Source organism: Xenopus laevis, chromosome 4S, assembly GCF_017654675.1.
Source record: "Xenopus laevis strain J_2021 chromosome 4S, Xenopus_laevis_v10.1, whole genome shotgun sequence".
NCBI lineage: Eukaryota > Metazoa > Chordata > Amphibia > Anura > Pipidae > Xenopus > Xenopus laevis.
The window spans coordinates 61315862-61342089 of record NC_054378.1 but is presented as its reverse complement, the minus strand read 5'-3'; the positions used below and the strand labels follow the sequence as shown (position 1 = coordinate 61342089).

Sequence of the window (26228 nt, the reverse complement as noted above, 5' to 3'; positions counted from 1 at the left end):
ATTCTGTGTTATAATTAAAAATCTATTTAGTGCCATTATGTTTGAAATATACATATCGGCTTATTGTAAATAGGAAATTTGGATTCTCTTCAACAGGTAAATAATTATAGGCTCCTATAACTTCAGAAATATGAAATCTATTGCAAATATTTAAATTGTGCATCTTTTATTAATTCACTGGACCCATCTCCCAGAAATGACTCCTAGTTCTGACTTCCCAGCTAAAAGATATATGTGTAGAATTTTATTATCATAAAGGGTAGCCTACCAGTGATATTTTAAGACAGTTTGCATTTGGACAACATTTTTTGATGTTTTTTAAATTGTTTAGCATTATGTTCACCAGCTCTTCAGTTTGTAATTTCAGTGGCTATATGGTTGCTACGGTTAAAATGACCCATCAACTAAGAACTGGAATGTAAATAAGAGATTTTCTGAGTAGAAAGTGTGAGCAATAGTGTGTAAAGGTAAATAGTGTGTAAATGGTTGAACCTGCAAACCACAGGAACTGCTGCTGCCTGTGTGTCGAGTTTGAGACAGTGGTGCTTCAGTGGAGGTAGCAGTATAATATTGTCAGGTATTTACCTCCCAGCATACCTCTTCCCTTAAACACGATGGCACATTTGGTCCTTTGTTGACACATAGGGGGTAATTTACTAAACTCCAAATGCAAACATCACTGAGAGACGTCCAAAGGGTTGGGGAGCAACATGTTTCTCACAAGCTACTGGTTGGGGATCACTGCTCTACAACATACTAAAAGTTATCTTAAAGGTGAACAACCCCTTTAAAGGGGGAAAAAATAGATTAGCAGGTTGTAGGCAAACTGATTTGAGATGGTTGAGCATAAACAAATACTTGATAGTTCTTCATAGATTAGATTGCTGCCCTTATACCTAATATCCCCCATAGAATGAAAACATTTTTGAAATAAAATAGTTCTGTTTGCTTTCTTTTAGCTGTCACATCCGTTACTTAGATTGGGAATAAGCAATTTTAGCTTCACAGCTGTTACTCTGGTTTATATCCCATTGTAATTCAACAGCTGTCTGCCGAAGGCCACTGGCAATTTTGCATCCACTTTTTCTAGTATTGATTGCATTTTGTTCTGTATTATTATTTGCAGAAAATATTCTAGGCATAGAGAATACATATATGTATGTGTATATATAAAAAAAATTTTTAAACCTCAAATTTCAGCCACTTCACTAATATTCTCACCCATATGCTTCCAAATGGCTTGCTTACATGTGTTTGGATTTTTTTTTTTGTTAGATCTGCACTCCAGATTTAGTGGTGTTCCTGGCCTGTGCCAGTCACAAGCTGCAAGAACGCTTACAGAACCGTGCTGAGCAACAGGGGCGCCCGGATGATAATATCAAAGCTATCCAGCGGAGACTGATGAATTTCAAGCAGAATGCAGTCCCGCTGGTCAACTATTTCCAGGAAAAAGGTCTCATTATCACAGTAAGTCAACTGAAAAAAGGAACCTCATTATAATTGAGAGTCTGAATACAAATGTAATTGACAAATTTTGATGACATTTTGGTCATATCATTTCTCTTATAGCTGATGGATCTGTGTGAAAATATTGCAAGAATGAGGCCATGGATCTAACCCATAGATCCTTATTTGATGCACTTTTCAACATAGCCATTTTGGAATTTATAAATAAACACTGATCAGATATTAATAGTTCAAGGGGTTATTTTGAGGCCATATACAATATTACTAGCCCATTTATATATATACTAATAACTTGCTTAAATCAACAGACAAGTCTACCCGTGTAAAGGACAGTAAATAACGGCTACACAATTATGATATCATTTTAGTTACTGCCTCTGATTGACAGCAGCATCTTTCTTATATTTTCTTCAAAGCAATTACGTTAATGAAAATACACTTTCATGGGGAAACAGCATGTAAATAAGTGGTAGATTTCAACATATGCTCTAATTATGGAGTAATAATCTGCATGTGTTTGCCTCTGCTATAGCTTCCTGCATGGAATTGCTCTTGGTGGAAGGCAGATAAAGCAGGAGTTATTGGTGATGACTGTAATGCCCTTTATTTCAATTAAATGTATTTTTAACTGATAAGAGGAGTGTGATTCAACAACATTCTATTATTCAGTGCAAATATTGTTGCACTTCCCATATTTACTAGTAATTGCTTACCAACCACAGATTTATTGTTATTTATTGCTGACACCAAAATAATACCTCTACCTGTTTGAATAGTAGCTTTTGCAATTACCAGGTGTTCAGCTGTGCAGACAGGGCATGTGTTGTGTATGTCTATGTGTATTCTATAACTTTTATAGAGGAATGCAATCATCCATTGTATACTGATAGGTTTGTCTCCAAAAGAAAGCAGACCAAATGCCAGTTGCCAGGTAACCCATGATAGATATTTAATTAGTTATTTCACTCTGCAAACCCATGATCACACATGATAAGGGGTACAGTAATTTAGGAAGATGGTGTGCCTGGAATTCTATTAGCATTTAGGCAGAACCAACCATTGATTTCTATGATTTGAGATGAATGTGAAAGCTTTTATGTCAAAATATAACTTTTTTCATTATTTAGTCTTCTGCTTTGTTGGTGGTCTTGATGTATATAACATATATTTGAACTGGTTATATATTATTATTGATATGCTGTGTCACCACTAATTTACCCCGAGCAGTAACCCATAGCAACCATTGAACAATTGGCTCTGATAAATCTAAAGCATTCATTATAATGGAAGCACATTTCTGATTGGGTTGCTGCATTGAGGCTACTGAACCCCAGCATAGCACTCAGTTGAGTAAAGCTATTAAGTAAGGCAAGATTGTAAAACACAACCTTGGATGTGTTAAAGTCTTTGTGGAATGTAGGCTTTTTACCATTTACATTTTAGCAGTCCTGACTGTCAACAGAAAACCATCCTGTATTATGAATATGATTTATGCTGTTCAATAGCTCTTCAGTTTTAATTATTTATTTATGTTTCTTTTTTTTCCATTTATTTTGGTTGTGCAGAAGTCCTGCTATGTAATTTCTAGAGCTTAATTACCATAGCCACCAAGCAGCAGTTTGGAAGTTAAAAGGGTAGATAATTAGAAGAGGGATTAAATAAAAATATAATCAATCACTGGCTATGGGGAAAAGTAATGAAAAGTTGTTCATTGGAAAAATATGTGCAATGGGAAAAATATGATTCTTTTGAGCAAACATGCATGCATGCAAAAAATCTTACTCAAAAAGTTGTGTATCTTGAATAAAAAAAGGTATGCCACCTTTACTTAGGCTTTAAAAATGCACTATGTGCAGTTAAGGCTTGCACTATTGGAGTTGTTATAGACCTATTTTGCAGCTTACATCTTATCAAGGCTTTTCTTGTTGCTGACTGGCTTGCACAACCTTCATTATGACCTTCTATAACATAATTATATAATAATGTTAAATGGGCGGTTCACCTTTAAGTTAACTTTTAGTATGTTATATAATGGCTAATTCTAAGCAACTTTTTAATTAGACTTCATTTTTTCTTTCTTACAGTTTTTGAATGATTTGCCTTTTTCTAGTGACATTTTCCAGCTTTCAAATGGGGGTCATTGGGCCCCATTTAAAAAACCAAATGCTCTGTAAAGCTAAAAAAATTGTTTGTATTGCTACTTTTCATCACTCATTCTATTCAGGCCTCCTTTATTTGTTTTCTAGTCTCTTCAAATCAGTACATGGTTGCTTTGGTAATTTGGACCCTAGCAACCAGAATGTTGAACTTGCAAACTGGAGAGCTGCTGAATAAGAAGCCAAATAACTCAAGAACTGTAAATAATAAAAAAAATGCAAGCCAATTCCAAATTGTCTTTGGTTAGGTTAATTTCCATGACTATGCAAATGACTCCCCTATACTGTCACTTTAAGGGGCAGATTTATCAAGGGTCGAAGTGAATTTTTCTAAGTAAAAAAAAATCAAAGTAATTTTTTGGATACTTTGGATACTTCGACCATCGATTGGGATACTACGACTTCGGCTTTGAATTCGATTAGAAGTAAAATAGTTTGAATATTCGACCATTTGATAATTGAAGTACTGTCTCTTTAAAAAACTTTGACTTTGCCAAATTAAACCTGCCGAAGTGCTATGTTAGCCTATGGGGACCTTCTACAGCGTTTTTCTAAGTTTTTTGAAGTCGAAGTAAAAACGTTCGATCGTACGATAAAATCAAACGATTTTACTTCAACTGTAGAATACCCAAATTCGATGAAAAAAGTTTGAATTCGATACTCGAATTCGGAGTATTTAAATTCGATGGTCGAATTTCGAAGTATTTTTTACTTCGAAATTTGACCCTTGATAAATCTGCCCCTAAGAGTGGTGAATGGAGATTTGAAGAATCAATACAGAACTAAGCTTAACTTCATTTTAAAAATGTTAAGAAGAACTGTCTTGAAAATAATGTTTTCCTCTTCATTTTTGTTTGTAAACTGTTTTTATTTTACCAAAAAATATAAAGTGATGGTTGAGTCAGAATTCTTGTGGATTTCTGTTTGTGAATATGGAGATTGCATTTACCCCACTGTTAACACCACTTTTACTCCACAGATGCTATTGTTGCGTTTGTGAATTCTACACATTTGTATCGCCATTTGGGTAGATGAACGTTGCTCATTCAATCAAGCTGAAACTCTTATATGTGTGCTAAATTTTGTGAGTAAAAATGGTTAGCATTTGCAACACAAGTCTTGTTTGAGGTGCAAATTTTTGTTAACAATTCTATTTATTCTATAACTCCCTGCTTTTTTTATAACACATAAAAATCTAACAAAATCCAGACTTTGTTTATCATGTTACCATCAACATAATCAAAATTTACATTTACAGTATATTTTACTTTCTAATGAAAGGTAACTTTAGGGTGTCCAGGGGTCAAAATCTGATCTTCTGCAGTAACAGACAAAAAGGAACAAAGTCCAGTATAGAAGTAATAAGTGAAGGAACAGTAAGGAAGAAGGAACAATTAAAGTTTTTTTTAATTAATCAAATTATAATGTACTGTTGCCCATTGCCGGGCCAAGTCGACCAGGCGCCCTAGGCATCCTGGCCGACTACGGCAATCCCAATCATTCGCACATGTGGAGAAGAGGACGAGGGATTGCGCATGCGCGGAAGTGCCGAGCCTGTGTGAGTGAGCATGCGCAAAAGCGCCAGTGCCACGCAAATGCGCATGCGCGGAAGAGCGCATGATCGCCATTCAGCAGGAACTGCAGCCACAGATGGGGAAAGCGTCTAAAGAGGTATGTGCCTGGCGCCCCTCTGCCTTTGTGCCTCTGCCTTTTTGCCTCTTCTGCCTACCCCTAGTTCCGGCCCTGCTGTTGCCCTGCACTGGTAAAACTAGTTTGTTTGCTTCAGAAAGACGTTTTATTTTTCTTTGGTATTTGAAGCTCTAAATCTTGCTCCAGAACTGGAAATACACACAGATTCACTAAGGGTCGAATTTCGAAGTAAAAAATACTTCGAAATTCGACCCTCGAATTGAAATCCTTCGACTTCGAATATCGAAGTCGAAGGATTTAGCGCTAAACGTTCGTTCAGTCGATCGAAGGATTTTAATCCAACGATCGAAGGAAAATCCTTCGATCAAAAAAAGTTTAGCAAGCCTATGGGGACCTTCCCCATAGGCTAACATTGACTTCGGTAGGTTTTATCTGCCGAAGTAGGGAGTCGAAGTTTTTTTTAAAGGGAAAGTACTTCGACTATCGAATGGTCGAACGATTTTTCGTTCGAATCGAAGGTCGTAGTCGAAGGTCGAAGTAGCCCATTCGATGGTCGAAGTACCCAAAAAATACTTGGAAATTCGAAGTATTTTTCATTCGAATCCTTCACTCGAGCTTAGTGAATCGCCCCCAATAAGTCCAGCAGATTTTGAAAGTTCAGGTTCTCCTGGAAAAAATGTCTAATATTCCTAGGTAAACTAACCCCCAGGAATTGCCCCTAAAGTGAGAGAGCACAAAATGTTCAAAGAATGTCTGGCACTGACTGTAAATTAAATGGGAAATTCTTCTGGCACTTAAAAGGTTATTATCAATGTGTTGCATTATCTTGACAATTTAGTAAAGTGTAAGTACATTTGGTCTTGGAAAATAAACATCAAAAAAGAGATGGATGAAAAGCCACTGGGGTAGAAGTTTTTTTTTTCAGAGTTAAATGTTTAGCAGTATTTCTGCTCTGTCACAGATTCTGCTGAGTATTTAGTGATTCATTTATGCACTGTACTTTCTCACCATCTGTTCTGGGATACATTTTTAAAAATAAAGATGCATTCTTTATATCAGTCCAACACGACAAGAAAAATGAATATTTATTTGTTGTTTTTTTCAGTACGACTGATGTGTTAGTTTTGAAACTGGCCCTATAGAGATCAAGCCTGAATCTGATATATTGAATAGTACTTTTCTATGTGTTGGTGCCTCAGGGCAGCTAGGGTAATACAGGTTGAATTTTCCTTGGAAACACTAGGGGGCACATTTACTAATGGTCGAATATCGAGGGTTAATTAACCCTCGATATTCGACCCTCGAAGTTAAATCCTTAGACTTCGAATATCGAAGTCGAAGGATCTAGCGATATTTAGCAGAATAATCGTTTGATCGTAAGATTAAATCCTGCGAATCGAACGATGCGAAGGATTTTAATCCATCGATCGAACGATTTTCCTTCGATCAAAAAAATCTAGGAAAGCCTATGGGGACCTTCCCAATAGGCTAACATTGATGCTCGGTAGGTTTTAGGTGGCGATGTAGGTGGTCTAAGTTTTTTTTTTAAGAGACAGTACTTCGACTATCGAATGGTCGAATATTCGAACGTTTTTTAGTTCGAATCTTTCGATTCAAAGTCGTAGTCGATTCGATGGTGGAAGTAGCCAAAAAAAACGTTGAAATTCGAAGTTTTTTTTTATTCTAATCCTTCACTCGAGCTTAGTAAATGTGTCCCTGGGTCTTGCTTTGCATTAGAGTGCTGTTATATAGGCCCTGTAAAAAAGAATGTACTGTAGCTGGGAAATACTTTAATTGTCAGCAAATATAATACATAATAAAATTAGAAATTAGAAATGCAGGGCATAGTGGAATCTCTTAGACTGCCTCTTTCAAATGTTTACTGGCAGACAGACTTATAAATTACACATTGCTGTGCTTATTCATTTTCAGATGTTCGTTGTTAGCGATTCAACATTGCTTACTTTGCTATTGTGGGGCCCCAGTCATTCTAACAGAAGGTGTCTTGAAAATACTTTGCATTGCCTGCTAAATTTCACTGTAATTTTATCTAGACCCATCTGCTTTCTGACCTCTTTCATCACTGCATTACTTTTAATCGTTGGAATAAATCTATTGTGCTCTCCCTACTGATGCTAAGGCAAAGGCCAATAAACCTTAATGAACAGATAGCTTTAAAGGGATTCTGTCATGATGTTTATGGTGTAGTTTTTATTTATACTGTTTACACTGTAATTCACTCTACCATGTAAAATTTCATTCCTAACCCTAAGGGGCAGATTTATCAAGGGTTGAATTGAAAATTCAAGTTCTCAAGTTTTTTTTATTTTAAAAACTGTCAACTTCGACTAGGGAGTTATCCAAACTCGCTTCCAGTTTTTTAAAAAATTCTAATTCAATTTTCGAGATTTATCATACTCTGGCCCTTTAAGAATTCGAATTCGACCTTTCGCCACCTAAAACCTGCAGAATTGTTGTTTAAGTCAATGGGAGAGGTCCAGGGATTATATGGTGATGTTTGCAGCCTTCCTGAAATTCGAGTTTTTTTTTGAGAAAAAACTTGAATCGAGTTTGATTGAATTCGATACAAATTCAATTTGAGTTTTTAGGTAGTTTAAATTCATCCGAGTTGAAAAAATTTGATTTTAATAATAAATTTCAACTAGTCGAATTTCGAATTTATGGGAGTTTTGTTGTTGTAATATTAGTGTGTAGGCAGCCATCTCAGGCCATTTTGCCTGGTCATGTGCTTTCAGAAAGAGCCATCACTTTAGGATGGAACTTCTTTCAGGCAGGCTGTTGTTTCTATTACTCAATGTAACTTAATGTGTCTCAGTGGGACCTGGATTTTACTATTGAATGCTGTTCTTCTATCTACCAGGAAGCTGTTATCTTGTTACCTTCCCATTGTTTTGCTGATGGGCTGCTGGGAGGGGGAAGGGAGGGGGTGATATCACTCCAACTTGCAGTGCAGCAGTAAAGAGTGACTGAAGTTTATCAGAGCACATGACTGGGGGTACCTGGGAAACTGACAATATGTCTAGCCCCATAGTCAGATTTCAAAATTAACTTTAAAAAAAAAAATCTGTTTGCTCTTTTGAAAAATAGATTTCAGTGCAGAAGTCTGCTGGAGCAGCACTATTGACTGATGCATTTTGAAAAAAACTAGTTTTCCCATGACAGTATCCCTTTAAATTTAGGAAACACTGCTGAAGGCCAGAACATGGTAGAAATTATAAATTGTGCTTACACTCTTACGCTTACACAGATATTGAGTCATTTACCTGCATGTGGAATTTAAACAATGCCCTACTGGTTGATATCTGAAAGGAGTTTATTCTTTGATGCTTGGTGAAAAATCCAATCTTACTCTTGTCCTAAAGGCAATCCAATCAGATCAGCCACGTTCCTTTGACAAATCACTAGTAAAATGGCATGACAGGCATGGAAAACTCATCTGCCAAAAGTTTTAAGTACAACAGAAGAAAGCCTTACACATTTCTTGCCTAAGAGGGGCACTTAATCATAAGCCCAGCCTATACGGAGGCTTTCTTTTGTTTGTTTGGGTTTGTTATTGCCTAAAGCAGAGGTCCCCAACCTTTTTTTACCCGTGAGCCACATTCAAATGTAAAAAGAGTTAGAGAGCAACACAAGCATAAAATTGTCCCTTGGGGTGCCAAATAAGGGCTGCGGTGGCTATTTGGTTGCCCCTATGTGGACTAGCAGCCTACAAGAGGCTCTATTTGGTACTATACTTAGTTTTTATGCAATTAAAACTTGCTTCCAAGCTTGGAATTCAAAAATAAGCATCTGCTTTGAGGACACAGAGAGCAACATCCAAGGGGTTGGAGAGCAACATGTTGCTCGCGAGCTACTGGTTGGGGATCACTGGCCTAAAGAATAAAACCTTTTTGCTGCACCTACTAAATCTGCAGTCCAGCCTTTCGCCTGACAATTGTTACTGGTTATTTGGAAGTCAAACTCTTTGGCTCCTGATCTGGGGCATAAACACCTAGTCCCAGCATTGTTTTTGGGTGAGTTTATACACATTTGGGTTTGGTTTAATTAAAAGACTGTAAGCATTGTATAACCTAACCGAAAATTTTACAACCTTAACAAAACATTGAATCTCCATATATTCATTATATGGCTAATTTAGGGTGATGCAGCAGACAAACATTTCTCATCCTGAGGCCAGCCAAAGTTGTAAGTGTATCGAATAATTAACACCACACGTATCATGTTTCTGAATACTAATTTGATACTCTTCAGCTGTTACTTGCAGCCAATTGAGTGGATATATATCACTGCAATAGAATTAATTGTTTTGTTCAGATGTATCTCCTGAGCAGCGTCAAGTATTTTATATTAACCCATATGCACAGTGATTTGGTAAGTGAACACTGATTTATAACAATGTATTATTAGCAATTCTGGATAATTACAAGCAGCAGTTTTAAAAAACAAAAACAGGAAGCCCTTAATAGTGGCAGTAATGAAACACATCTCATTAACTGGCATGTGTAATATGTATAAAATAATTAATAGGTTTATTACACGTCATTACCTTCAAATAATGAATAACTACTATATACATAATACTTCATTTACAGATATCTGTATATTAGCCTGCTGTTGTTCCGTAAAAAAGCAAATAGATTTTTAAATAGAGCTGCATTCGTTTAATAACCAAGATAAACAGCTGAGCGAGAGTCATCAAAAACAGAAACAATAGTGAGTATAATTTTTTTAAAAGATCATTTAGGAACAAAAACAGCCTAACATGTTTTGTGCCTAACAGGGCCTATGAGTAAGTGCCCCCCCCCACACACATTAGGCACAGAATGTATTAGCCTGTAATCCTAATAAATGATTTTTAAATTATACTCACTACTGTCTCTATTTTTGGTTCTCACACTTATTTTGGTGATTAACTGTAACCTACAATGTTGTGAGCCTATCTAGTATTTCAACTATTAAGGCTTTATTCATTGAACATAAATTTTTAATCACATTTTAGAGCAGCGCTTACATGCACAGTTTATTTCTTTTGGTCTGCATTATTGTATGACACTATTCTAGGAACTACCCCCTTTTCCCACTGTATTATTCATGAGCCAGCCTAGTGTGTAAGGGGCACCCCTCAGCTGTCAGTATTCAATGGCCAGTTGAGAGTGAATAAAAAAAAAAGACACTGGTATATAGCCTGCCCCTGAAGCTACTGTCAAATGAACCAGCCCATGGTTGCCCATATAGCAAAACCAGCCCTGAAAATACCAGCAATGGAATTGATGAGTGTTAAATATGAAACCATTATTGTTGGTGAAAAACTGAAAATGTCTACTGAAATGAATGTCAAGATCCCATCTGTTGTGAGTTATCAGCATGATGAGCCTTCTAGAGTCACATTATGTAAGACTCTTAATAATATCAAATGGAACGAGGTCTTCAGTGTTTATTTAACCCTCCATACTGTGTAATAAACTATGCCTGTCTTTTCTTTTCTAAAGAAAGACATCAACAGTGACATTATTAGTGCACATAATAAGAAAATCACACTGTAGCCACTGTAAGATATCATTCTGACTCACCAGATCCTTTAAATACAAATAAATATACAGTCAAGATTCTGAAGTGCTGCATGTCGAGAGATACAAGCAGGGTCTCTTCCTGTAGCATACAGTGTAAGTAAGGATGCTGTGGAAGATAAGTCTGAAAGGGGGAACACTAGGAGAAAGTTGGGGTATAGAGGTGGATGGTATTAGCTAATGTAATAAGAAGAACCAAAAGGCAAATGTACAAACTGGTTGCAGTTCATTAATGCAAAATGCTTGACTAGTAAAACGAGGCATTCGTTAATGGCATTAGATAAGCATTCTAGAAACATCGCTACATTGTGTACTTGACTGGGCAGTAAATATAGAAGGCTATATATACCCAGTTTGGGAGTGACCAAAAGTGTATTTTTTTCTTTAGCCATTTTAAACTGCAAGTATCATGAATTTGTAACAGAAGAGCCTTCTTCTGTTGTGTTTGGTTGTCTGTTTGTCCTTTTTAATTACTATTGACTGTAGTATGGTGATGCCTATACATTTACGGGCATATTTAGCAAGGGTTTGAAAAACTTCGAAATTCGAATTCAAAAAGACCAACCGAAATTAAATCAATGTGTTTTTTTTTTGGCCGAATAGGTCTGTGTTCGATCGAATAGTTCAGTATTCGTTCAAATTAGAATCGCACGTATAGCACATTCAATCGAATTCGATTCTAAGTTTAAAAATTGATTTCTTAAAGTCCACCAATTGACTCCAAATGGGTTCTAGGAGGTCCCCCATAGGCTAAAACAGCAATTCGGCAGGTTTTAGATGGCGAATGGTCGAAGTCGAATTTTTAAAGAGACAGTACATGATAAATTTCAATATTCGAATTTTCACATTTTTTTCAAATTCAAATCAAATTTGGACTATTCCCTAGTCGAAGTACACAAAAATTAGCTCTAAATTAAATTTTTTTTAATTAGGATTTTCACTTTGACCTTTGATAAATCTGCCCCTTGAAGCAAGTTTTTATATTTGCTGTGTGATTTTCATATCACATATTGTTAAAGACCCAGAAATGAGTTATGTATATTGCATCTAGAATTCTCTAATTATTTTGCTTCTCCGAAGAGTATGCAAAACTGTGGGGAAACACATGAAATACACATACATGAAACAGTAAAAATTTGTGAAACCGTGAAAAAAATCAGTGGGCTTTTTTGTTGCATTTTTTCTATAGAAAATATTGAAATCAATGGAGTTTTTTTTCTCAGTGACTTTTTTCCTAGAATACACATTGGAGACATTGCAGCAGTTTTTGCATTGGTTTCAAGTAGTGGTTTCGGGCCAACCTCGCACCCCTATTTGCGGGTGGTGAGTGGGTCCGTGTTGAACTTTTACACTGCTCGCTTCCGACTTCCTTCTTCCTTGTTTATAGATTTGCACTTGCTCGCCCCACCCCTTTTGTGACCTCATCGGTGGGGCAGCGTGGGTCTATAAATGGAAGTTGGGCTTGGGTGGGCGCGGGTGGAGGGAGGGCATGTTCGGGTTGGGTAAAACTACTACATTACTAGTTTCAAGGTAAAATTTGAAGATGGCAAAATGCAGAATTTTGCCATGAATCTATGTCTGGTGAAAATTTTCAGTACCAGTAAACCTGGGTAATAGTGAACATAATATCATATTTAACCCAAACTCTTGGGTTCAAATATATTCAAGTTAAACTGATCACCATATAAACAAATAAACTATTCCAATATTTGTGTATGTCTAATAACATATGCAGTATTATCCACATTGGCTGTATATTACAGATTATAGGCCTTTTTACTGTAAGATTGCCCTGATTTGCTCTGTGACACAGTATGGGCTCTGATGTGCAGAGTACAGAACCACCTGTTTCATGGGAATCTAATGTGTTTACAGAGAAATTGCTTTATGCACAGTATTAATATATCATTTTATATCATCAGTTTTTTTCCATTGCTTTTCATTTACTATGTAGAACATGTTTTCTCATTTCGAAAGAGGAAATCTATTAATTTTGCACTTAAACAGCTGAATAAACACAGTATAGTTTGCCTACAAGATGAGTAAATATCTTTGCAGCCAAACCACATCTCTCAGTAAATAAGAAACAGTATTAGGCGGTATTATTAGTAGCCAACTAATATGTATATTTGATTAAACAAGCACATCCACAGATTAATGATAACAGTTTTGCTTAATGAAAGGATATATAATTTTAAGAAACTTTTAATGGTTTTAAGGTTATTTGTAAACATCATTGCTAGAGAAAAGTCTGTCTTTCCCTTGCTCTCCTAAACACTGCTTGCTCTTGTAGTAGAAGCCAGCTGATTAAAGACCCATGAGAATGCATTAAATCAGGCTGCAAGTTCACTTTTCTGCACAAGTTGACATTTTTTTACCCATTTTTGCCCATAAATCCTGTAATTACAAATTGTAATTACAATCACATGGGAGGTTTGTTCTTAACTGTGTCAGGTGCATTAAAATGCACTCAATTGCAATTGCAAATCTGATGCAACTCTTCCGTGTCTGGATATTGTTTTTTTTTTGTTTGTTGCTTGCCAAAGTTACTTGAGAATCTTGGAGCTATCAGTACCTTCAAAGAGTAGATAGCTGCATTAATAATCCACTTCCTGTGATTCATCTAAACAGACTGGCACCTCACAGTAAAATGCTTATGTGCAAGGAGTAGCTTTAGACCTTTAATGAATGCCACCAACTCATTGAATGTGGCAAAACATTATGTGACCACAATGATTGAACTTCATTAATGAGTCCTATTGTGAGAAATGGAGGAAAGCTGTTTTTTGTTGCGGTTGTTTCAAGAGTCAAAACCAGCAGTTCATAAAGAGATAGATACTGCTTTAGGTTGCAATTACAAATTACTTTCAAACCAATGGAAATGTGTATTAGAATGTTGCTTAGAATATATAAATAATATATCTATATATATGTATATATATCTATATATATATATATATATATATATATATATCTATATATGTATATATATATGTATATATATATGTATATATATATATACAGTCAATGGGGTGGCACACCACTTACTAGTTCTATACCTGGGTGCCCGGTAAAATAATATGTAGAACAGAAATGACCAGCAACACCAGGGTTTCAGTGAAAAAACAATATATTCACATGTGCATATGTAGCCAACATGACGTTTCAGTCCTCTCAGGTTGTCTCGACCTACAGAGCCAAAACGTCGATAAATAAAATTTGATTTTTGACACAATAACAAAGACCTGATTGGTACGGTTTATATATATATATATATATATATATATATATATATATATATATATATATATATATATATATATATATATATATATAATTATTGGGTTTACTATACCTGTAAGCAGATAACTGTCCATTGTGAGGCCAATATTTCTCTAGGAAAAGCTGAGGGAAAAAATAAACAGATAAATGAGATTTACACATGACAAGCTCTAAAATGTTAACCCCATAATGGTGATGTTTTCCCAGTTTTAATTTATATCTCACCAGGAGCCCTGTAACTATGTAGAAACCCATGCAGAGGGGTAAATAATGTAATCCAACACACAGGCACAAACATTAGGAAACCATTAATCATAATGCTATATTTTCTGTATTTCTTCATTCAATGTCTCAGATAAAGAAGATAAACATACATATGAAGTGAAAGAAAGCAACGTTCTAGGTCCAATATATTAAATGCATGCCCCTGCTCCAGAAAACACCCAGTTTGGTGAATAGCTCAATATAAAAGAAAAGTGTCTCACTAGTGGTTGGTAGGCCCTTAATATGAGTTTCTCTGGTGGGCCCTTGGTGCCTCAGTCTTCCCCATGTATCCCTCTTATTATCTCTACATCAATCAGATGTCTGAAAATCCAATCAAGATTCCATGTAACTAGTGTTATGTGATTGAATTCATTTTTATAATTGATAATGTAAAAATTATTAATTGCAGGATTTCTCTTTCTGAATGGACTTTTGTCTTGTCACTAAAATAGAAATAGTGCAGATGAATCACTGTTTGAGATAAAATCCAGAGATTTTTTTCAAGCACAAATAAAACATGGTTTATGCCACTCTATGAAAAGGCTTATTCATTGGGGTGTCAGCAATTTGAAGGGGAGCCACATGGGGCATAAGTGTTCCGTTAGTTTGCTTCTATCTATTGTTCCGGCCCTGTTCTTTTAGAATGGAATACCTATAAAATCCAGATATTGCATATTTGCTAATCAACAGGTTTTAGTTTGTGTTGGGACCTGCACAGTTGGCATTATTCATCAGCTCATGCACCCTAGCTTATTCTAAATGTTACATTAAACCTCACTTTTTGCAGAAGATCAGAACAGCAAAGAAAACGTGGGCATACAGTCACATCTGCTCATTTGGCAAGGTCACCAAAAAAGTGCATTTTGACCTGATTTGGCCATCCATGCTACACCAAATCATCCAGTGGGGCCAACAGGACCTGTCGGATGAACTGATCCGCTCCACATGTGACAGGACCTGCACAAAATTGCAGAGGTGCAGGGGGCCTGAAATTTTTTTGACAGGGCGGAGCTAGAAGGTATCAATTTAAAATTATATTAATTAAAATAACTACATGTTTTACATATATATCAATAAACTCTGTACATTTGAAAAACAACATATATGGGCTATGATATGATATGATAAGAAGCCTGATCCACAACAGACTGTGCTTTAATTAGCACAATTTGATTGAAATGATGATATGTATGTTTTGAAGCACCCTGCCAGTTCTTGTATTATGTTTAGGACTTATCTGTTAAAGGGGACCCATCACCCAAAACAATGATTCAAAATCTTATTTTATCACATTAGTCAAGCAAAATGAACTTTAATTACACTATACAAATTATTTGAATCTTGCTTCCTTCAGTCTGGTATTTCAAAATTATAGCAAGCAGGCAGGAGCCATTTTTTGCACACTGTTATTAAGACAAGCCTCATCTCAGAATCTTGTTTGTGCACCAGAATGGGGGACCCAATGTCCATTCCCATTCACTGGCTACACAATTAAATGGTAAAGAGAATGGGGGAATGTGTGGAGAGCAGTGACATGTAGGAAGTGCTGAATGGAAAGTGAAAGTAATTGTCTGCACTGCCTCTATGCCCAGGGCATAGAGGAGTGGCAGACAATATTTGATTGACAGCTGAGATGTTTAAATGAGCTTACAACAGCTATGAATGCTTTAATAAAAAATAGAAATTGGATTTCATGTTAAATTTGAAAAGGACTTTTATTATACAGATCTTTGTGTCTGGGTGACAGGTTCACTTTAACACATACATCATCTATAATATTGTAAGTCTGGATAAAGCTATGCTTCTTGCCCTTTTGTCTGACTTGATTAGTGACCTTTTCTCTGGATGATATCTTTATCTGCCTGTTCTGTAATGAAATTTCATTGTCTAACATTTGAGCCATGTGTCAGCTTTATCTCAAGAAATATTCTTTTCATGTGTTGAGAGCTTGTTCTCCTGCCCTTTCATCTGCAGTGTTATCATCTTTAAGCAAAGCAGAAGCATCAGCTCTATGATTTCTGCACTGGTAACAAGTTTGTTATTCAAATTCTAGAGCTATAAACTGGAATTCATTCACTCTGCCTAAGGACCGGATTGATCTCACCTGTCATGCCATTCATTTTATGCATAATATTCAGTGTTCAAAACATTTCCTAGCATGCTTCTGGTAAGATAGTTGTGTATATTATAAGGGCTGTAAGTTTTATCTTTACTGTCTAGTTCAGTGGTGTCAGAAATAGATAGATCTTAGCAATACAAAAAGCAGTATGTTATCCATTTAATATTCATAGGAATTTTATGCAATGTCATCATCCAAGAAAATTCCATATGAGTAGTGGGTCGGCAAGAAAAATGTCTATATATTGCAAAATACCTCTTAGAGCAATCAGTTAGCAAATAAATTGAAATTGTGACTTTGATCTTGACCTAGGACTAAACTTGCTGCTTCATGTTGGGTAGGTTCCAACATGAATAATAATATTAATTAATATTAAATTAATATGAATGGACTGAAAGGCTTTATCCGTTTGCCTAAAATTATTTTTTCTAATCATTACAAGAGCATGACCTTCCATGAAGTTTGATAGTTAAAGTACATTGCTAGGGGTACTTGGCTTTTTCTCAAAGGCAGAAGTACTTCTGATGTAGGCTTTATTGATATACTGTATGATGGGTCATCAGTGTACCAAATTCTGTGCATGAACACCCTTCAAAATAAGGCTGCAAAAATAGTTGAGAAAAATGCACCATTAAAGCCTAATTAGTTCATCATTGCAAACTTCTGCCCAAACTTGTTGACACTTCAAGAACTTAATACACATGAAAATCTCAGTGCTTTTGATGGGGACAAGTAGCCTAAGAAGCATAAAACAGAGACTCTAGATTAGTAGGTAAGGTAAAGAATCAAAGGGAAAGTTGATGGCCAGTCACTTGCAGAATGAATGCAATGCAGATATTTACAGAGTCAAAAGTTAGAAAACAAGCTACAAGCATGAAAAACACCAGCCACTCATGTTGTCACTTTGCTGAAAAAAGACACAATTACTATATTAGTTATTATTCTTATCTATCAAATAAATTTGGCACCAAGTAGCATTTTTACTGATAGGGCCAGTAAAATATGAGACAGGTGGCAACCCTAACATAAACAGGAACAGATACTTATCTATTCAAAGACATCATCTGAATTGCTGATAGCAAGACAAGAATTGAGGAACTTTCTGAACAAAGGACATTCAACTCATACTTGATAGCAAAACAAGCATAGAAACACTATTGGAGAGTGGCTACCATAGAGCAAACACACACACACAAAATTATGCAGGCAGGTAATTCATCAACATATTGGGCAAATAACCCTCCCTTTCTTGCTCATTGGGTGAGGGTTATTCCCTCTGAAATGTGCGCCGGTGGTCATAATAAAAGGGGTAAACTGCCCTCCTGCATATGTGTGTGTGGGTGAATTCTTTAACCCTTTGTTTGCATTGAATGCCATGTGCCTACCATCTAGGTTGGTCTTCACTACCATTGCAGGAATGTAATTTCAACCATTTTATAAGTAAAAGCAAAACCAACCCCCTATGAACCAAGAAGAATAGGAAAGCTATAATTAATACTTTTCTTAAAAACAAATTCACTTCCTCAGTTATTAAATGAATTTACCTTATCAGAACTATGTTTGGCTTTAAAAAGGTTCCAGAGACCAGGTAGATATCCATCCGGTTATGTATCTGGACTAATTCAAGCAGTGCATCATTTAAAATTCTTCGGTAAATCAGATCAGATTAAATATCTAGTACAGGTATAGGATCCTTTATCCGGAATCCTGGTATCCAAAAAGCTCTGAATTACAGGAATGCAATCTCCCATAAACACCATTTTAATCAAATTATTCAAACTTTTAAAAAGGATTTCCTTTGTCTATGTAATAATAAAACAGTACTTTATACTTGATCCTAACTAATACAGTATATAATTAATCCTTATAGAGGTAAAACAAATTTTTTTAGTAGGTATGGTGATTCAAATTACAGAAAGACTGGAAAACCCCAGCGCCCAAGCATTATGAATAACAAGTCCCTTACCTGCTAATGACATCAATTAATGAAAATATTTTAAGCATTAGCATAAATGTAAATTATAAAAAATAAACTAGTAAAAGTAGGAAATTTGGCTGATCATTTTTGAGGGAAAGGGTTAAGTTCTTCTTGTACAACTCTGCAGGATAATTTATTTAAACTAGAAACCTTCCTGCAGTGTCCTACATTTTCCTCTGGTTGTTGCATAGAATATTTTAATTGGACATATTCTTTCTAAATTTTCAGCAGAAGTCAGAAACTCGACAGGTCAGCTAGAGCTTATTTTATCTTTGGGAAACGTATTATTTTGTAATTTGACAGTCAAAGAGGAAAGTACCAGGGATGCTTGGTTGGGGTAAAAGTATAACTAACGTGCTAATAGCAAAGGCCATATATATTAAAGGGTGAGCCATCAAGCACAATTCATGAGAACAAAACTCTAAAAAAAATACCTATACATCAACTAGAGCTGTGGAGTTGTCCTTTGGCAAACTGTAAGGCTCATGTTTGTACAGGGACCTATTATCCAGAATGCTGTGGACCTGGGATTTTCCGGATAATGGATCTTTCCGTAATTTGGAACTTCTTACCTTAAGTCTACTAGAAAATCATATCAGCATTAAATTAACCCAATAGGCTGGTTTTGCTTCCAAAAAGTACAAGCTACTGTTTTATTATCAGAGAAAAAGGAAATCTTTTTAAAACATTGGATTATTTGGATAAAATGGAGTCTATGGGTGATGGGCTTTCCGAAATCCATATCTTTCTTGATAGCAGGTTTCCGGATAATGGATCCCATACCTGTACAACAAACTCTATTCAAATTTAAAGAACTTGATTCAAGTCCAGAAACAGTATCCCATTTATGTCTTAAAGAAACCATAAACTTCAATACATACAAAGAGAAATCCGTAGTGCCTATGGGCATGTGCAACTTTAACCAATAAACATTGTTTTTACTTTTATTATTTTAGCCCTGTGGCTTCCCTTTGTTCTATTTGTAAATTCAATCAAGTTGCTTTTCAGGATTACAAAAATATTATCCATGAAAGGATAATAAACAGGAATTTTAAATGTATATTTCCCCAAAATATCATTAACGCCATACTGTGTCATGAAGGTATTAAAAATAGCTTCAAATTTGAAAAATGTTGTTAGGCAAATCTCCAGTAAAGTCAAAAGGAATTCTATTGATGGACTGTGGAACATGGATATTTTAATAGTGCCTGTCTAGTTTACACAATATCTCATGACCCCTTAGATGCATGTCCTTGATGTGTCTGATTTGGGAGATACTGAATTATACTTATTGATCTATCACAGATGAGGTGTGGTGGTGATTGGAGAGTTGTACACAGGTTTGTTTTAATGTGACGGGATGATGTAACTGACTTGAGAAAGGTTGGGATTCCAAACAGAAACGTCAATGGCGTGAGTAAAATTGATTGAATTGGAAAAGTGCGTACCTTGATAACGGTCCTAGACTAGGACAGAAATGTCGATCCATACAATATGTTTTTAAATTTTGATAATAAATAAGCATTTTTTTAAAAAAAAAAACTCCGGTGTGCATGCTTACAACCAAGGACATATATATATATATATATATATATATATATATATATATATATATATATATATATATATATATATATTGTATATATAGTGAATAAAGTACCACCTATTGTAAAAGATAAGGATGTTACAAGTCACTGGGGAGTTTTTTTATACAGGTCATGGAACTCCGAGGTTACTTCTAATATCCTCATATTTTCCAACAAGGGGTAATTGATTTATTATAATACACAAGTTTTAGTGAGTCATGTCACAAAAATTACATCACTAAGCTCCACTTATAACTGATGACATCACTAAGATCCATTTATAAGGATATCATTTACAGGATATTCATGTCTTTTGTGTAATATATATATATATATATATATATATATATATATATATATATATATATATATATATATATATATATATATATATATATATATATATATATATATATACAGTATATATATATACACACACAGTATATACAGTATATATACATGTATATGTGTATATATATATATATATATATATATATATATATATATATATATATATATATATATATATAAAATGTGTCTGCTACAATAGATCTTTATAGGGCAGCGTACCCCTTTTTCAACATGAGTGCAATGAATAGCATTTGTGTTGAATATACTTTTTTTTCTTTGTTGTTTAAAAATTGATTTTTGTTTTGCTATTTCTTCTTGAGCTAAACAGAGCAAACAGAAACTGAAGCTACTCCATGGTTGGTCCTTGTGCAATATATAATTATCTTACCAGTACATAGCCCACCTCGCCGTTGTTTTTGTTAGCAAGAATCCATTATGATTTGCATTATCTGTGCTCTGGTGATTTCGTTATGTGTTTATATCATTCGTTTCTCTTGCATACTGGTTGGATCGTGCCTCTGTACTAAAATATAGAATAATAAAATTACTGCATGCACATAAAGAGAAACAGTCACTTATATAAATAATATGTAGTGGATGCGTGACAATTTTGAACAGGTTTTTTTTCCATATCATTTTTTAACTTGAAATGGTTTATTAGTGTGCTTCTTCAACCTAATGTTTTCTTCTATTGCATACCACCCATCCAAACTTCTTGTCAGTAGTTTGCATATTTTATATCAACCAATTAGCGGGAAATCTGTCAGTGACTCACAGCACGAGTGTGGTGGTTGCAGCTGTCAAAAAAGGTTAGGTTGAGAGCCCATTATGTGTTTTTTTATCATCCTTCTGTGAGAGATCTATTAACAAGATACAAATTGGCAATCTTATAGCATGGATCATCCAGCAATGAATTCAAATATAACCTGGATTATATTTGTAGGGATGTGTAAAATAGCCATCCCCAGTATTATTTAGCAGGCAGTCCCCTAGTGTTATAGACACCTAACTGGGTCCTAAAATACAGTTGGGAGGGGTAACTGTTTCCTATTCCTGCTTTAAGCTATGCCCCTTGTTGTTTCTCACAGTGACCAGCAGATGGCATTGTAGCAAAGTATAAAAACCTCTGAAGCCATTCTTTCAATGTCCATTTTGTGCTGGCTCTAACCTGAACAGGCAGGTAGAGCTCAGTGGAACCCAGACAGGTCAGGTCAAGTAGAGGATAGGCGACTCACCCTTAAGAGGTCACTCTAGGAGTGACAGATAGACAGGTTATTTAGCTGAGCAGCTCAAGGCTCCGACGAGGAAAGTCAGAGGTATTAAGATCCCTGGTACTAATAGCCCAGAAGTGCGGACTAAGTGTATAGAACTAGGGTTGATAGGTTCCCCTTAGGTTCCACTTAGGGAAAAGGCTGAATGCTGGGTTGTCCTTTTACCTGTGGGGACTAATACTGACCAAAGGTGATGTGAGTATGTGCCTATCCATTGTTGATGTGAAATCCTGTCTATCCTGTCTGTTCGACTGCATACTCCATTGAAGATATTATATGTTCAATAAATATGTTCATGGTTAAGTTATAAGAACCACTGGCGCCCAATTATTATACCCTGTATCCAGTTACAGTTGCATTACACCCTGCCTCCACACCGTTGCGAGGGCTTACTCCCTAAGATTATCGGTCTCACCCGGAGCTCAATATTGGGAGTGGAGCTCAATAGTTGTGTAACAGAACACACAATTTACTATAGCGCTACATATTTATCTGTCAGCTCAGTACAGAAGGGGTTAAAGAATACCATCCTCAAAATTGAAGGGATTGTTGTGGTCCCTGACAAAATCATTGCCTTGGTTAAAGCTATGTATTTTAATTAATAAAAATAAAAAGCTCTCTGCTTGCATCGAGAAGTCTATTTTATGCTGTGTTTTCTTCCTTACCTTTATAAAAATCAATATCTCTCTAGTGTTGTGCAGCTGAGATTTTAGATGCACAATCAGAAACCAAGCAATATTTTCAAGAGCAAAGTAAATGGGAGGGTTGTTCTACTTAGATGACAAATTGCACTAGTGAGTTACCATTAGCAATCATTCAGCAATCAGCACTGACCAGACTTCTGCAAGTTAGAAAATAAACAAAATCTGGTGTTAGTCATTTTTTTCCTGGTATTATTTATTTTTTCTGCAAGTCATAGTTTTGTCAGGAAAAAAATCTAAGAAATAAAATTAATATAAATTGCTTGGAAAATGACAGGAGAATATTGGGAATCTTTAGATGAGTTTGGCAAATCTCTCTCTAAGGCAATTTTTCAGAAACTCGAAATATATATATATAATTATATATACTTGATAATACATTATATATATAATATGTATAATATATATTTGTATAAAAACTGTATGTATACTGTTTCATAAACATCAGAGTATAATGGATATATGAGCTGTTATTTTGTTTTTTGGGTTTTTTTAGGTTCTCTGTTTGAGATGTTCCCTTGTGCCTTGTTTGTATTATAAATGATGATGGTAAAAAAGCAGTACAAGCAGCATATATTTTATTTACCCTACCATGTGGCCACCGTTTTTAGTCGGTCTGTTAAAATGCTCATTAAAGCTTGATCTTGTTCCATGTTTCCAGAATTCTACATGCTGAGAATGTAAGAGTGAGGTCTGCAGCCAGAACTTAATTCCTTGTATAATCCCGAATATTTTAGAAATAAAGCAGGAGGTTGACAAGTTTAATTTAAAATTCTGGTTCAGGATGCCCAATGATTCATTCATTTCCAGCATGTAGAGGCGGCATTATAATAAGGGAATTGATGTAATAAAAACAAGAAGAATTGTTCTAGGCTTAGTATAAACAGAACAAACCCAAACCCTCACCTTTTCTCAGTCTCACTGTGCAATGAAACAAGTGCATATTGTTAATTTGAGTTGAAAAAGACAACTCTACAGGAACATTTATCAAGGGTCAAATTGAAAATTGTTATATACGTTGAAGCTACAAAGCAATGTAGGGTAGAAGAACAATACAAGGTAATAACTTAATGTTTTAGGATGACTACACTTGTTCCTCAGTTGTGTTTATCAAATAATGTACCTCCCTCTGATACTTTGGGTTATACACCCTCTGATCACCTTACCAGATATAATGCAATCTCTAACTATAATAGAAAGAATTATGGGTGTAAAAGATATCTTTGTCCATTCATTGGCTGATGTAACCTAGCATGCATGTGAGCCCTTGGTTTGTGTGAGAGCACAGGGCTTCATATAAGCCATCAAGTATTATCCAATGGCACATTTTACTACTAAAGTATATATATGTCATGAAAAGGCTTTATATGGAACAGTGTTTTACATAAGAATTGTTTTGTGTCATTTATTTTTATAGAGACCCACAATGTTTAGTGTAGAGTTCCCTACACTGCAGTGCAGCAATCCTTTGTCAGGCATATGTGTTGTTTTTATTGAGATGTTTCATGTGGAGATGCTAGGGGCAAGGTTACAAGTAAAAGAGGGCGACTATAGTACACTAAAGATAAGAATTGAATTATTATGATACTTTAGCAAAATGCAGCATACAGTTCTTGAGCTATTATTCTTTATCCATTATTGGAACCACATGCAGATATATCCCTTGTGAACATTCCCAAAGTAATTAAAGGGGACTTGTTACCCTAAGAAGTAATTGCAAATTATTTTCTATCATGTTACTTGAGCAAAATAAAATTTAAATCACCACTAAACAAAATGTCCCGTTTCAGTCTTTCTTTCCTTCTTCTCTTTCCCTCCCCGGCTGGATAACAATGTATGTATATGGCGAGCTGATGAGTCGCAGGGTGTCCGGAAGCCTGAAATGTATTCATCTTAGTGTGAGTACCCATCCCATTTACACAACACCAAATGGCTGCTGTTAAGTTAATATCTTGGAATGTTCGGGGTCTTAACGATAAGGTAAAGCGGGCATTAGTTTTCAATTATCTTAAGTCTTATACCCCCCACATTCTCTTACTTCAGGAGACCCACTTAGTTGGGAGTCGGGTCTTGGCTCTCCGGAAACCGTGGGTTGCGTATATTCATCATACTACATATTCCACTTATGCTAGGGGCACCTCGGTCCTGGTTAGGAAAGGTTTCCCATTTGATCTTATGGAGGTGCGTTCGGACAGATCGGGCAGATATCAAATTTTGGCGTGTGCTATAGCTGGGTTTCCCATCCTCATAGCTAACATTTACATTCCTCCCCCCTTCGCAGACACAATACTTCATGACCTATATCAAACATTGATGCAATTGCCCCCTGCCCCGGTATGTATCATGGGGGACTTTAACAACTGTTGTAACCCTCTGTTGGATAGACTGTCCGCTCCTACAGTAACTACCTCTAAACTTGCTGATTGGGCCCGGGCATACAATTTGGTGGATGTATGGCGCTGGAAGCACCCCGAGCGCAGGCAATTCTCCTGTTATTCTACTACCTATCAGTCATTCTCTCGAATAGATCTTGCACTGCTTTCTTCGGACCTCCTCCCTAAAGTTCGAGAGGTTGGATATCTGCCACGGGGAATCTCAGATCATGCCCCTTTGCTTCTTTCGTTAGACCTTCTCTCTGACCCCTCACATAGAACTTGGAGGCTAAGTCCATACTGGTTGAAGGTCCCTAGTGTGGTCGGGGAATCCGCTGATTCTGTCACACAATATTGGAGTGTGAATTATGGCTCTGCGGATCCCTCAACTACCTGGGAGGCTTTTAAGGCAGTCTCCCGAGGTTCCCTAATGGCTGCAGTGGCCAGAGCTAGGAACACTTCTAAGGAAACCCTACACCACCTTGAAATGGCAGCTACCCAATTTGAAACGGAATATATTGGCAATCCCACGCCACAGACGCATGGGGAATTCACTGCTGCTCTTAGGCGCCTCAGTTTGCATAGGTTAGAGCTGACTAAAAAGCAACTTTTACACGCCACCAGCACTACGTTTGCATATGGTGATAAAAATGGTAAGCCTTTAGCTTTCCTAGCCAATCCTCCTAATGGTACTTCTGCTGTCCCCAGGATACTCTCCTCAACGGGGGATATGCTGACCTCCCCGTCTGAGATAGCCTTAGAATTCAGTAAATTTTACTCCTCTCTTTACACTTCTACTGCGCACTACTCTAATGCTGACCTTCACGAGTATCTTAATGCGATTCCCATCCCGAATATCTCACCTCAGCAAGCAAAGTACATGGATTCCCCGATTTCCCCTCTTGAGATTGCCGAAGCCATACTTTCCTTCCCTTCCGGCAAATCCCCGGGCCCGGATGGCTTTGTTATAGAATGGTACCGTATTCACTTACGCGAGATAGTCCCCAAATTGCATGAAACCCTGATGTATGCCTTTGAAAATTTCTCTCTCCCTAAAACGTTCTCAGATGCGACGATTGTGGTCATCCCCAAACTAGGGAAGGACCTCACACTGTGCTCCTCCTATAGGCCGATTTCATTACTCAATATGGAAATTAAAATTCTTGCAAAAATTTTAGCTAAGCGTCTTGTCAAAGTTGTGTCTACAGTGGTGGAACCTGATCAGTCTGGCTTTATGCCTTCTAAATCAACCAGCTTTAATCTGAGAAGACTGTTCCTTAATTTACAACTGAAACACGAAAATATGGGTTCCAGGCTGGTGGTTTCATTGGACACGGCTAAGGCATTTGACTCGGTGGAGTGGCCTTACTTATGGGAGGTAGTAACTAGAATGGGTTTCGGCCCTTCCTTCACAAAGTGGCTTCGGCTGATGTACAGTGAACC

The 26228-nt window shown here is 36.2% G+C and overlaps 1 protein-coding gene across 1 annotated transcript in view; it reads left to right on the top strand.

Moving 5' to 3' along the window:
* The window catches only part of LOC108715506 (adenylate kinase isoenzyme 5), a 108927-nt gene that overhangs the window by 28608 nt on the left and 54091 nt on the right, over positions 1–26228 (top strand). Inside the window, exon 6 of the mRNA XM_018260723.2 lies at positions 1276–1467. Within this exon, the coding sequence (XP_018116212.1) occupies positions 1276–1467 (192 nt within the window). The remainder of the gene's footprint in view (positions 1–1275; positions 1468–26228) is intronic.